Raw genomic sequence first — 14,740 nt, 5'->3', positions numbered from 1 at the left:
AAGAAAACAGAGAGAGGGAGTGTGTGTGTGTGTGTGTGTGCGTGCGTGCGTGTTTTTTGTGGGTTTTTTTTGACAACTATATTATGGATTGTGTCTTGAGTAAAAAATTGTTTAATTATAAGTCTGTTGTAATACAATACTTATTTGTTTCAATGACAGATTAATACCTCCATTGTTACTTGAATATGAGACGTTTATTGGAGCCCTGCAGAAACAAATTGATTTTTATAAGGTAAGTCTCAGTAGAACTGCACGCATTGTATTCTTCACCTGACATAATTAGGAACATTAAATCCAGACGTTTGAGATGGGCAGGGGAGGCCGAGACGTAGATGGGACGATAATATTAAAATGGATTTGAGGGAGGTAGGATATGATGATAGAGACTGGATTAATCTTGCACAGGATAGGGACCGATGGCAGGCTTATGTGAGGGCGGCAATGAAGCTGCAGGTTCCTTAAAAAGCCATTTGTAAGTAAGTCTCAGTGGACATAAAGCATGTACCACACAATGACGAAGTTATTGTGCCACTGACAGGGGCGAGAGATTTTGTTATTAGCATATGAGAAAGTTGCTTAAGGTGTCTTTGTATAATTTGTGTTAGTTCTAAGCTGATTTAAAATAATTTTATTTTCGCGACTTTTTTAGAATTCGGTTTATTTCCTGGAAAAATGTAATTTTAGCAGTAAATGAGTTGTATCCCTAGCTTACCTAATTTTTTCAAGCATTCACATACTGAAACCAGCTGTGAAATGTTATAAAGTATTCAATTTGGAAGTAGAGTAGATAGATCAATTTGTATAGAGAATTAAGCCTTAAGTGAGAACTACAATTTAGGAAGATTTTAAATATGCTTTCACTTAACAAAATTGGACTCTTTTTATGTTGAAAAGTATGTATGTAAATGACCAGTTATACAGCTAATACCGCCTTCCTGTGCCAAGTCTCCAAAGCCGTCTACTAGTTATGTCCTTATGTTGAAAAGTACTGATATGAAAATAATTATAGCTCTTGATCGTTTTTTTATCCTTTAAAGTTAGTTACTAAGACAAGTGCATGTGGTTTAATGTCACTGCAATGTTTATGAATAAATTCAAAATAAGTGGCATTAATTTTCATCTAGTTTTTTGTAATTCATCATTTAAGTTGTGATAATAATCGTAGTAATTTTTTATCTTACGAGAGCATTGTTAAGAGACTCCTCTAGCATTCATCAATCATGTGAAAGCTTATGATAAAATTAAAAGATATTTACTGTTTGATATATTACAGGACACAAATAGTTCCAAATTCAGAAGACAATTTACAGAGGGGAGTTTTTAAAATGATAAACATACTAATGAATTTCGGACTCAAAATATCACCAGAAAAATCTAAAATAATGGCACTCATTGGTATAAGCCCAGTAAGATGTAAAATAGTACTGAATAATAGATGTTTGGAACAAATGAACATTTGCACGAATTGAGACTGTGGTATATTATCTTCTGAAAACGAGAAAGATGTCCATACAAAATTACAAAATTCATTCAAATATTAGAGATTTTAAACAACACTTTGAAATCTAATTTGGTATAAAAATGTTCTAGAATCAGAATCTACAACACATTGGCTCTGCCTTCTACATATAAGTGAAATTTGGACACTTAGGCAAAGAGACAAAAAGAGAATACATTCAATCGATTTTTTTTTTTTCGAAAAAATAGCATTATCATAAGAGGAATGGAGAAATATTAGAATTTAGGAGTTGAATCAGCAGAAACGAAAATACAAACACATAAAAAAATTGGCTACTACATGTTTGAAGGACAATGATAGCAGAATCCCAGAATTAATGTTGAAGAGAAAGTAGACAATCTTTAAAATGACTACTGGACTAGGCCGAAATGGGTTTACAGTAAGGCCTACTTCTCGAATGGAAATGTTGATAATGAAAAGTGAAAAAAGACCTTTAACGTGATTTCTGTAAAAAGTCCTTGCAGTATCTTTGATTGCGCATGTAAAATTCTATTGGAGTAAATAGTTCAGTTGCCATCCATTACATACATTGCTGACAGAGAATAATTGAGTTACAATTCATTGTTACTGACTAGTAACAACACACTCATGCACACGCACGTACACACGTAATATAATACGATCAATCGTTTTATTGTAATAAAATTAATTATTATGTTACTTAGTGATATATCAGTATTTCTCAAATTTTTGGTAAGGCAGAATCACTTTAAAGAATTGATAGAATGATGTTATAGTACACTTTCCTAAATCAGTTAGCACACTTTTCTAAATCAGTCTTTATGAACTCTTACATAAATGCTTTGAGGGAAGAAAATTTACTTTACATGTGCGTGTACACTTTTTTTAAAGTTATGAGCCCTGTGTCTAAGATTTTATAACACTTTTACATCATTGACGAGTTGAAAAACTAATATTTAGAAAACAAATAACAAAACAAGCATGTATACAATTTTTTTACTTGCATTAATAGTTTTTGTTATTGAATTCATTAATAACTTCTGCTACATGGATCCGAATTACTATTAGTGTTACCAATAAAATCGGCAGTAAGATCCTTCTTTTTAATGTCCTAGCTAGAAGTCAGTTTTTTTTTTCCATAGCTCAGTATTTTACCAGAAAGTTCACAGGCAGTTGGTAAATAATATTTCAAAATGATTAAAGTGGTAGAAATATGTTCTTATAAAAATTATTTTGACAGTGTCAATTACAATATTTTAGTAGATGAAGAAGCAATATTATAAAATCCTTAATAATGATGAAAATATTTTTTATAAAAATCATTCCAACAAGTTTTCACTAATCATTTTGGTAACATTAAGACTTATTTGAGAATAGCAGCAGTATTTCAAAATTTCAACCTTGGAAAAGAATCCTTCCATCTGCTGAGTGTCATGTTCATTTTAAGTCAATCAGAATCAGCTTGTAGACTGTAATCCTTAATCCATTTTAAAATAAAATATTACAATATTACTTATATAGATTAACACATTTGCTGAATAAAAGTTTTAAATAAGTAGTCAATCGAAGTAAATCTCCAGAATCACAAATTGTGTGTGGATCATAATTTGAAAAGCATTTGAGAAGGGGCAGGAACGTAAGTCAATGATTTTCTATCTATACATCTTGATTACACAACTTCTAACACTGTATCACTTCGGAATATGTATGATGAGACTTTCTTGTGTTAAATTCTAACGTACCTTGTTAACATATTTCGACCTATTTATGGGTCATCCTCAGAACTGGTCTAGACACTAAACACACTAGAACAATATGAAATATACAGACACACGAAAACACACACCAACGAAATTCTCAACACACAACTCAATTTCAAAACATACACACTCTTTGACTCTACACTATACCACACGAACACACCCTCACAGGAAACAGAACAAGAGGCGCCAAGACCAACAACGACCAGTTCTGAGGATGACCCATAAATAGGTTGAAACATGTAAACAAGGTATGTTAGAATTTAACACAAGAAAGTCTTATCATACATATTACGACTTCCTATTTACTTATATTACACAATTAAGATTTATTTTACTTCCTCCCCTCTGTTGACGTTTCCTTCAGGAATAAACCCCAACATAAACCAAAGAGCTACTTTCATTGTAGATTTGTACCAGACCTGCTTATTGCTTGCAGACAGAACAAAGTTCCTTGCGAAGTGACATGGTAGGGCTTGTTGCTGAGAACAGACGTCTGTCTGACCGGCTGAAGGAGATCCTGAGCAACAAGCTGTCTAAGGAGGCAGTCATGTCACCTGGCCACAAGAAAGAGTCTGACATGGTGACCAACCTCCAGCAACAACTTTCCTTTATAACTCAGGTGCGATGTGTACAGTATCTTCTTGTTCTCCTTCTCCTTCTGTAGGCAGTCTTCATGGTCTATTAATTTGACCCAGCAAAGACATTGAAGAAGCAACCCAAAGGCAAATATAAACTTGCACAATTTGACTGTTCAGTTCTTGGAAACTCTACACGCTACATTGTTGAGCCCATGTCCTCAATCTATTTATTACATAAAGTGTATAGGCCTAGATATATTAAAAATCTCGTGATATATTTTCCACAAGAAGACGTGACAGTTCCTTCAGAGTATATATATATATATATATATATATATATATATATATATATATATATATATATATATTTTTTTTATTTAGATTTAGATTTATTTAATAATAACATATACATAAAAAAAACGCTACATGAAAGTACCCCAAAAGAGCAAAGCTCGTGTTTGGGGACAGTTCCGTATTGATAGAAAGACTTGAAAATGACATACACTTTTACATTGTTCATCAAACTTACCTACTTTTTTATGAATTAAAATTTAAGATTCTGATTAGGCCTACACAGATTATACATACCGGTAATTCACAAAAAATAGAAATCTCTTACTTACTTACTTACTGGCTTTTAAGGAACCCGGAGGTTCATTGCCGCCCTCACATAAGCCCGCCATTGGTCCCTATCCTGAGCAAGATTAATCCAGTCTCTATCATCATATCCCACCTCCCTCAAATCCATTTTATCTTCCCATCTACGTCTCGGCCTCCCCAAAGGTATTTTCCTCTCTGGCCTCCCAACTAACACTTTATTTGCATTTCTGGATTCGCCCATACGTGCTACATGCCCTGCCCATCTCAAACGTCTGGATTTAATATTCCTAATTATGTCGGGTGAAGGATATAATGCATGCAGCTCTGCGTTGTGTAACTTTCTCCATTCTCCTGTAACCTCATCCCCATATTTTCCTAAGAACCTTATTCTCAAGAACCCTCAATCTCTGTTCCTCTCTCAAAGTGAGAGTCCAAGTTTCACAGCCATACAGAACAACCGGTAATATAACTGTTTTATAAATTCTAACTTTCAGATTTTTTGACAGCAGACTAGATGACAAAAGTTTCTCAACCGAATAATAACAGGCATTTCCCATATTTATTCTGCGTTTAATTTCCTCCTGAGTGTCATTTATATTTGTCACTGTTGCTCCAAGATATTTGAATTTTTCCACCTCTTCGAAGGATAAATCTCCAACTTTTATAGTTCCATTTCGTACAATATTCTGATCACGAGACATAATCATATACTTAGTCTTTTCGGGATTTACTTCCAAACCTATCTCTTTACTTGCTTCAAGTAGAATTTCCGCATTTTCCCTAATCGTTTGAAGATTTTCTCCTAACATATTCACGTCATCCGCATAGACAAGAAGCTGATGTAACCCGTTCAATTCCAAGCCCTCTCTGTTATCCTGAACTTTCCTAATTACATATTCTAGAGCAATAGAAATCTCTACTGTTTCTAAAATAAAATTTAAAATTTTTGCACTAAGATCACATTCTTAAGAAGAGTAGATAGAAACATACATAAATATACATACTTTGTAGACAAGATACTTAAGAAAAAAGGTCACATAAGTTAAAGATGATAATAATAATAATAATAATAATAATAATAATAATAAAGGTAGTAATAATAATAATAATAATAATAATAATAATAATAATAATAATAATAATAATAATAATAATAGTAATAACTGAGTGAAAAAAGAGACGTTTATTTTGCTTTGCAGTTGTATTTTTGGAAATAATCTTATTCTTTGATAATATTATTTTGTTGCACTTACATATACTTTTATTCAAATTCAGCGTTTTACTTTTTTGCAGTAAAAAATAGCGAGTGGTTTTTCAATAAATTTAGGCTTCTATAAACATTTACATGTTAATCAATTTCCATGTCTATAGAGTGCATGATTTAGTTTAGAATGTTTTGCTAACATAACACGCACTAGCTGCGTGTAGTGATTATGAAAGATGCAAATGAATATGTTTGTGTGTGTGTTCAATTTGATGAGTAGGAATAATGTCTTAGAAATGTTTGCATGATACATTAAATCTGTCTGAATCAGTGGTAGTCACAATGATGTGACTACCACAAGCACAAGAAAACAGCTGAATTGTGAAAAAAATTATATTATTTTCTTGAAAGTTCGGGTAGTTCTTATAATGACAAAGAAACTGAAAATAATTGCGTAGTGTTTTCAGAAAAAACTGTGATAAAGGAGTTTTTTGTGGAGAATTGTTTCGAGCCGCAGCAGACAAAAGAAAAATTGTTTTGCATAATGATTGTAAAGATTTACATACATAAATTGTTCACAATGATGCAGTGGTTACTGTGCTCGCCTCTGAATCCAATCATTATTGATTGATATGCAGCTGAGCATGATGCATTTTTTAACCAGAATTTTAAAGTATAGTTTTTCTTGGAGAAAAACAAAATTGATGGCCCCATGTAACTAGTAGCAGACAGTGGGTTTGAAAGTTGAGGAAGCTAAGACGTGACTGATGAGAGGTTGCATTTTATGTATTAAAAAAATATAGGGCCTGTCATGTACCTCATTACTATTATATACTTGTACAGCAAATTCACTCAACTACTCGTATATTCTTTCTTTGCAAGCTGATAAATTAGGTCATAACATACTGAACAACTACTACTAAAAGAAACTAGAGAAAAATGTGCATTTATTTCTATCAATAAATTAATGTACTTTATAAATAAATATATCTCTAAATAATTGATTAAATGGCGATCTTACTCGTGTTAATTATGTAAGCATGTGCGGCTTACAGCTGTTTCGGTGCTATTCGATGCTATTAACACGAGTAAGATCGCCATTTAATCAATTATTTATATTCAAGTGTTAAAAGTAGTGTACGAAAGATTCAACATGAAATATATCTCGTAACACAAAAGAAAAAATAAGAGGAATGCCCTCAAGCAAGAAAAAAAATCTACCAACATAAAACAAAACTCTTACGTAGGGAGAAAAAGCTAACAATACATGACGCGATTTTCTAAAACCAAGAAGAAAGAAAGAGATAACTTGCCAAAACAGCCGAGCATAGCTGAAAGTAGCTGAGACTAGGGATACACTTGTCAGTAGGTTTTCTCCAAATGTGCCTCCTCTCCGAGATTCTAGTTAGGTTTAAACATTCCACTAATTGGCTATCTTATTGGTTGAAGTGCTGTTGTCATGGTCAGTGAGGGAAGTGTGAGAAAACCAGAGGTGGTATGCTACCACAAGATTTTCCTCTGGCGTACCTCGATTTAAAAAAGGCATACCCCCTTCCCTTACAACATACACATACATGATGTATATAATAAATTGTTTCGTGCAGTCAGTAACGCAACTCTTTGAAGCTTATGCAACACATTAAATTTCTTAATAAAATAATTTCAAGTTACTTCAGTTATTTACTAGATTATTTTGCAATGTCCATTGAGCCTTACCATTTAAAAATGATATTAGAGCTTCAAAGTGCCTTACTTAACTATAAATAAAAAGTGCAACAACAACAAAAATGACAGTCACTAAATTGGCAACAATGGTCACCACAAGCTACAGACCACAGCCTTCTATATTTGAAATATTACCATTGTAAGCATTCCAGGAGTTGATTTATCAAAATAAACTTGTCTAAATACATGTTGAATACAGTTCCTAAAGACTGTGATTTAGATTTACGAAGCAAACAGATATAGTCCCATCGCTCTTATTTCCAGCAGCCAATTATGTTGCAGATCGGCTGCATTAATCGTGTGCGTCTTGTGATTTGTTGATGATGACGTTATGCATTTCCTAAGGTTGGATAAATACTTAATATAATCGCCCGCCATTTTGGCCCTTTCGTTGGCTTTTGCAGAAAGCACACGAGGACGTTATTTGCCGCTCAATTATTTGCTGAATTATAGTGCGTTTGATTTATTATCATAGGAGCTACAACATGATAATGTTTAACGATGTGGCAAATAGATTCCTCATCTGGTAGCTCGGCAACGAAAGAACAAAAATGGGGAATGATACTACCTACCTAGACTTTATAGAGCCTTCACTCCCTATGATGTAAGCAAAGAGGAGGAGTCACGCCGGGAATAACAGCATCGTGACTATAGTAATCTTTGTTGTGAAGAAATGTATAAACAAATTTTTACAGATCACCTTTTTTCATGACGGTATGTCATTTTTCACTAACAGTATGTCTTCTGGTCATAGAAACCAGTGGCAGTATTCCACCGGCGCGTACTGTCTCACTTCCTTCACTGGTCATGGTTACTGTGGAGGAGAATGACATAGTTGCCTCTGCTGTTTTACTCTTGCATACACGCTGTAGGCTGCTCAATGTCAATTGTACACGTTACACCACTATCTCTTTTTTTTTAGTACAAATTATTTGTACTATCTATAGCGAGTAGGCATCACCAACTGGATCTGGTCAGATTGACATAATTTTACTTCTTACTCAGATTTGAAGCCAAGTCTCCAGAGTGACAAGCTGAAGCTCTAGCCATTTAGCTGCTGTTGCACCTATTTCAACATTGGAAGGGGAAATTTTCAAAGGCTCAAGCCACTTAATCTACATCTTGCAATTTTCCACATTTATGAATAATGTCACTTGTGTTACAGGAGAAAGACTCGGCAGTGGAGATGTGGCACATGGCTCTCAGAGAGGTGGACAGTCTGGAGGAGCAGCTCAAAACCCACCCTGATAACCGGCATGCTGATGCAGTGGCAGAAGTACGTTGAACTTAGAAGAAGAATTTTGGAATGTGAATTGTAATGACTGAATCCTGGTAGCGGGCTATGGCGTCTACAATGGCCATTTTGACCAGTTGTATTATCTTCAGATATATTCCCTGTTGGACCATGATTCTGCAAAGTATTTGTCTATTTATGCTGTCATAGGCTGTTTTCAAGTCTACAAACAAATGATGTAGGTTGAGGTCATATTCCCAAAATGTTTCTGCCATACCTTCCACCATGTATATTTGGTATATTATTGATCTTTCTGAACAAAAGCCTGCTTGGTATTCACCATTTATGTTTTCATAATATCTCTCCAGTCCTTTCCGAAGTATGTATGTGAATATTTCATAGGCTGTCCAAAGAAGTGTTATGCAACTGTGGTTTCGACAGTCCAATTTCTATATTGGGCAAATTATTCAAACTTTTCATTCATTAAGTATTTGTTCTTTCATTCATATTTGTCTCACTGGTGTGTATATTGCATCTACTGTAGTTGTTCCTCTAATCTAATTGTCTTCACTGATACCTTATTATCTATGCCAGGAACCTTGCACATTCAACCTAAATCCTCTTCCTCTGACTCTGTTGTACGTTTTTATTATTTACTTTACTACTTACTCCAGTACACGATGACCAGACGTCCTCTTTTATTCAGACATGTCCTCCTTTTTAGAACCTTGCCCAGGGTCCAACCAGATTAAAAAAAATCAAGAAATGTTCTCCTTTTTGTAACTTGTATGCCTGATATTTTGAAAGTATCTGATTTGACGTCTTTTTCAAGTAATTTTCCTGTAGGTGGCAGCAACATCGACAGAATATACTCTTTGCCAATGATCATAACTCTCTTTGCTCCACCTTGTTATGGTCGTTGCTCAGAGGTAGCTAATAAATCGAGAGATCGATGTGTGAATGTAGATTTGTATTTTGATAATAATGATAGTTCCCTTAGCTACCTGTAAAATCATTATTATTTTTATCATAATTATTTTGTAATAAAATAGATATTTACATACTTTTAAGTATGATATAAGCCTAAATCTGTACTGTAAATACTTCGTAATAAAATAGATATTGACGTAATTTAAAGTGCAATATAATCCTAAGCCTAAATCTAAGTACTTATTTTCTGTCCTCTTTTTTCGAACAGTGTCCCCCTTTTTGAACCTTTATGTCCTATTTTTTTTCGATGTGAATCTGGTAACTCTACTCCAGTATTTAGTAGTTGCTGCTACTTGTATTATTAATACTAATATTAGTGCCATTACCACTGCTGTTCCTGCTACAGTACTGTCACAGTCTACTATATACAGTCACGAAGCTTGAGTTTTGAGGGTGCTAGAAACAATAGACTGTGATGGTACTATTTTGCATTGCCTGTAATGAGGCAATATTAGCGATCCTAGTGGTGAGCAACTACCTAATGTTTGCATATTTACTACGTATTGAGCTTCGCGACTGTATATACTAGACTGTGATACTGTTATTAACATGTTATTTTATTATTCTTGAATTTTTACAATCCAATAGTTTTCCTTTACCCAGAGTTAGGTTTGCGTTTACTATCATATCTATTATTATTATTTTTATGTTTACATGTATAATAATTACTAATGTTAATATTATTACAGGATTATAATACTTCTAAAAATAACAATGAAATGATCTTTGACATTAGAACCATTACTATTAGGTATTATTTGTGTGTGACATAAATCTTTATGTTTACAATAATGCTGTGAGTGATAAAATGATGTGCTTTTTATTTCATTAAACTTATACAACTTATAACAGAAGCAATGTAACAAAATTTGTTGCACAGATGAAGCATGATTTCTCCAGTGCAATAACAATGCTAGAAACAAAACTTTTGTCAACAAGAAGTAGTTTGGCGAAGGAGAAGGCAGCGCGAGAAGAACTGGAGAAAAAATATGAGGAGATCCTGCAGGAGAATCAGAATCTGACATCAGCTCTGCAATCCCGGCAGCAGGAGCTGGAGGAAGCATTACAAGGTTAGACACCAATTGCAATTCCACAGGCAAAGATACAAACGCAGCTATAGAACAGCTTGCTTGTTTGTGTTCAGGAGGACCAAATTTAGAACGGCCATACTACCCATATACCTCAGTTAGCTGACTTAATCCTTCAGTAGAACCAGCCTATATCTCTGGCAATTGGACAAATGTTTTTTTTCTAAATGTTTCGTTTTCTCATACCATTTTCACTACACCATTGCTCCATTATTAGCATTTCACCACCCTATTGATTCTGAAAAGTGAAAATAAATATAATGGGCGGATTAGATTAGCCAGAAATCATCTAAAAATAGGAGCAAAATAATAAAATAAATAATTAGATAGAAAGAGAAATGTTTATTCCTCAGTAAAAAGCTGAATAGTATCTCTGAAAGGTTGTAAAATACGAACAAATATAACCTTATTAGGACCTTTACGAATATAAATATAACGAAGAACTACAAATCTCCCCCCCCCCCTCCCAAAAAAACTATAACAACTAACAAATAAACTAAAAGCTTTCTTAAACATAAATATTATTTATAGAAAATCCATATATAAAGATTCTAAAATTGCACTTATTTGCCAAAAATACAAAAATAGTAAATAAATTATTAATCATATTCACAAAATACAAATCCCAACAGACTCAATGCTTATAATATATTTATATAATATATAAAGTGATTGATCAAACAGTTCTCACATTATAATTTTTCAGAAGCTTATCCCAATATGTTCAGAATTTGATGCAAAACAATTGATTCCTTCATAAGCCTTCACATAAACGAGATATATCTTATTCTAGCTCACAAAGCATATTCCTGCCGGGAATTTATAATACTACACAATTGCTATATTGTGAGGCAAAGTGCTCAAATTCCTACCCCATTGTCTCCTGGTTTAGTTACCTTCTGAGTGGTGCCTTGTTGGTGATTTTTGTGAGGTCCAGACCTGTCTTCGGACAGTTGACTAAACAACAAAAATGCTCGAATTGCATTTATAAATTTCCTCGAATTGCATTTATAAATTTCATGTTAACAGTCTTTTAGTCATCAAAGTCTACGCTTCGAGGTTTCCATCATAAAGCTGCAGCTTGTATTTTCTAATAGTGTAGTGCCCCATCAGTTAGCCTATCACAATATTCTAGTCCATTTTTTTTTCAGGTCCAATTACAGGTTAGTGATAGGCTTGGCCAAGGTGTATGTCTCAAAGCATTTTTAAAGAAGAATTTTTATAAGAACCCAGAAAGTGATGGTCTTAGACCCTACAATTTGCTTTGAACAAGACACGAATCAGGCACTGCAGATAAATGATGACAAGCGAGCTAAATATGTACCTTGTCTTCCATACCTCAGTGAAAAATATGGCATTTCGCTTTACAACTGGGATGTTACAGGCTTACTATTTGGAGCGAGGGGTTGTTTACCAAAATTTACATGTAATATCCTTAAATCCTTTAAAATTTCCTTTTATGAGGTTCAGAAGATTCTGATGGAAATTCTGAAGGCATCTCTTCAAATTCTACACTATCATTTATATGTTAATACATACATTTTTGTTTTAATGTACAAATCGAATAATTATTTTACTTGTTTCATTTCATTTTATCTTTTTATGTTTGTTCATTCCGGATCCCAGTGGTCAACCTCACTTGAGGACGGACGATTTTAATAAATCTTAGTAGTAACTTTCGTAATGTGATGTCACCACGACACTTCTACAGTGGTTTCCTCACCCTAGCCATCGTGTATATTGTTGCCAATGATGATAATTAGCAGAGTAGAATTTTGTAGGCTAAAATACTGGTAACATTTGCCTGTACTTCTCTCATTCAAGGATAAAGTTCTTTTAAATGCTGTAAATTTATGATGTCAACCAAAACTGTACATTTCTTCCAAAATACATTATAATACAAATTTCTGAAACCCTTAAAAATCTACCACTTCTTCCTACCTCAGATCTAATGACATAAACATAATAAACATTTGACTTGTGAACACTATTAAAATACAATTATCATTATATTGTACCATTTTCAGGCCAATGTGCAACTGCAAAAAAATTGCAAGAAGTAGAGGAGAAAGCAAAAGAACTTGAAAAAAAATTGCAGACTTCTACAAAGGCAGAAAATGAGCTGGAACTGGCTCTGACCAAATGTCACGAACATATAGATAATCTAGTCAAGAAAAATTTGGAGGCTCGTGACAAAGTGAGTGAATCAGTTGAGTTGGCTGAATGCGCAATAGCAGAAAAGGATGCTATGCTGTACAGGGAAGCACAGCTGAGAGGTAAATATGCAACACACGCCGTCAAGTTTGTAGTGTAAATCAAGGTCTAAATGAGAACACTGTTCATCTAGGACACCATCTCCAATAATGCATCTTAATTAAACCTAGGGGCAGATTTTAATGAAACCGATAGAAACATCAGAATGCCTTAACCTTCTATTCATCTATCAATAGATAACAAGGTAGCATTCTAACTACAAAAAAAGAGAAACTAAAATTTTATTGTACAGACATTCCCATGAAGTTTATCCTACAGTGGTCATTGAAAGATAATTTCAGTAAAAGTCGTTGAAAGTCGAATAAAACACAAATCCTAGAGAAGCAAACTACATATTCAGCATTTTCTCTATTTTAACCATATACTGGCCATGACTTTCACTTCAGGAAAATTATAATTCCCTTTTAACCACTACGGTAGCTAAGTGCTGGGCTTATAAGCCAGGGGAACTGGGTTCAAATCCCAATTGATCCAACCATATCATAAATGAAGATTCCCTGTTCTAATGTTGTTGTTGTTGTTGTTTTCTAATGCCAGGCGTTTGACAATAAAGTCATTTGACCTCTTGCACTCCAATATTTTTCGTGGTAAATCGGGAATTAACTGTGGATTTTGATGCAGAGAGTTACATTTTTTCCCTTGGGATTGAGTTATCAAATTTTGTTTGTTGAAGTCTAAGTATGTAGATTTAATAAATCTCTTCGCAGAGTAATACATAGATTTAGTAACAGGTCTGTAAGTAGCAGTGCTGCCCTTCTTTGCTAAAGCATCCGCATTCTCGTTTCCCAGGATCCCACAATGGGATGGTATCCATTGGAATACAATTCTTTTATTGAGTGATAATAATTGAGAGAGCATTTTAGTTATTTCTACTGTTTGAGATGAAGGTGTGTGTTTAGAGATGATTGATAGAATAGCTGCTTTGGAGTCTGACAATATAACTGCATTCCTAAATTTATTGATGTGGCATAGAAGATTCCTGAGACATTCATTTATTGCATTGATTTCACCATCAAAACTTGTTGTTCCATATCCAAGAGATCTATAAAGTGAGAAGAGACAGCATGTAACACCTGCACCGGCACCTTGTTCTCTGGAGATCAAGGATCCGTCAGTGTATAAATGAAGCCAGTTTTGTGGAGGGTACCTAGTATTAATTGTCTGTAAAGACAATTGTTTCAGCATTTCAGTGTTTACTTCTGATTTCAGTATTTCGTCTGTTAAATTTAGATTATATTCTATATTAATAGAGTTGAAGGGTTTGGTTTAATTTGTAAGTTTTCTTTTAAATTCGGGATATTGATTTTCTGTTTTAATTCTTGAACAATGGATATGAAACTTTTTTGAGTTTTCAATCTACAAAGAGGACTGTATGAATGCCAATTGTTACCTGGTAATCTGGTAAGTTTTTCATATTGAATCAGTGCTTTTTCTTCTATTGTCATTTTGATGCTGTTAATATTAGTGAGGAATCTCATAGAATCTATTGGCGTTGTTTTGACTCAGTAATGAGTCTGAGAGCTTGGTTTTGAACATATTCTATGTCGTTTATGAAAGGTGAAGTAATTAAAATTTCTCCGCAGTATGTCAGCACTGGCTGTATAAACATTTTGTATGTAGTGTTCAAAGTATTCCTAGAGCATCCCCATTTCTTTCCTGCTAGTCTTTTTAGAAGGGAGAATCTTTTACGAGCTTTTTCAGAAATGTATTTCAAATGGTTGCTCTATGTTAACTTACTATCGAAAATAACTCCAAGATATTTGGATTCATAAGTCCTAGGAAGGTGTTGGCCATTGTATTGGAT

General features: G+C 33.8%; 1 protein-coding gene across 9 annotated transcripts in view; it reads left to right on the top strand.

The window, feature by feature from the left end:
- LOC138709364 (sodium channel and clathrin linker 1) overlaps window positions 1-14,740 on the top strand; it is a 42,443-nt gene that overhangs the window by 6,306 nt on the left and 21,397 nt on the right. For 7 of the 9 annotated variants that reach the window (XR_011334919.1, XM_069840088.1, XM_069840087.1 and 4 more), the window contains 5 exons: window positions 160-232; window positions 3,680-3,862; window positions 8,516-8,626; window positions 10,455-10,644; window positions 12,690-12,938. Coding sequence is in view for 8 of the 9 variants with exons in the window: in XM_069840088.1 (XP_069696189.1) it covers window positions 160-232; window positions 3,680-3,862; window positions 8,516-8,626; window positions 10,455-10,644; window positions 12,690-12,938 (806 nt within the window). In the remaining variant the exon portion in view is untranslated. The remainder of the gene's footprint in view (window positions 1-159; window positions 233-3,679; window positions 3,863-8,515; window positions 8,627-10,454; window positions 10,645-12,689; window positions 12,939-14,740) is intronic. The other 2 variants (XM_069840093.1, XM_069840095.1) reach the window with 2 other exon arrangements.

Source organism: Periplaneta americana, chromosome 11 (genome assembly GCF_040183065.1).
Source record: "Periplaneta americana isolate PAMFEO1 chromosome 11, P.americana_PAMFEO1_priV1, whole genome shotgun sequence".
Lineage (NCBI taxonomy): Eukaryota > Metazoa > Arthropoda > Insecta > Blattodea > Blattidae > Periplaneta > Periplaneta americana.
This window is presented reverse-complemented; position numbering and strand designations above follow the sequence as displayed.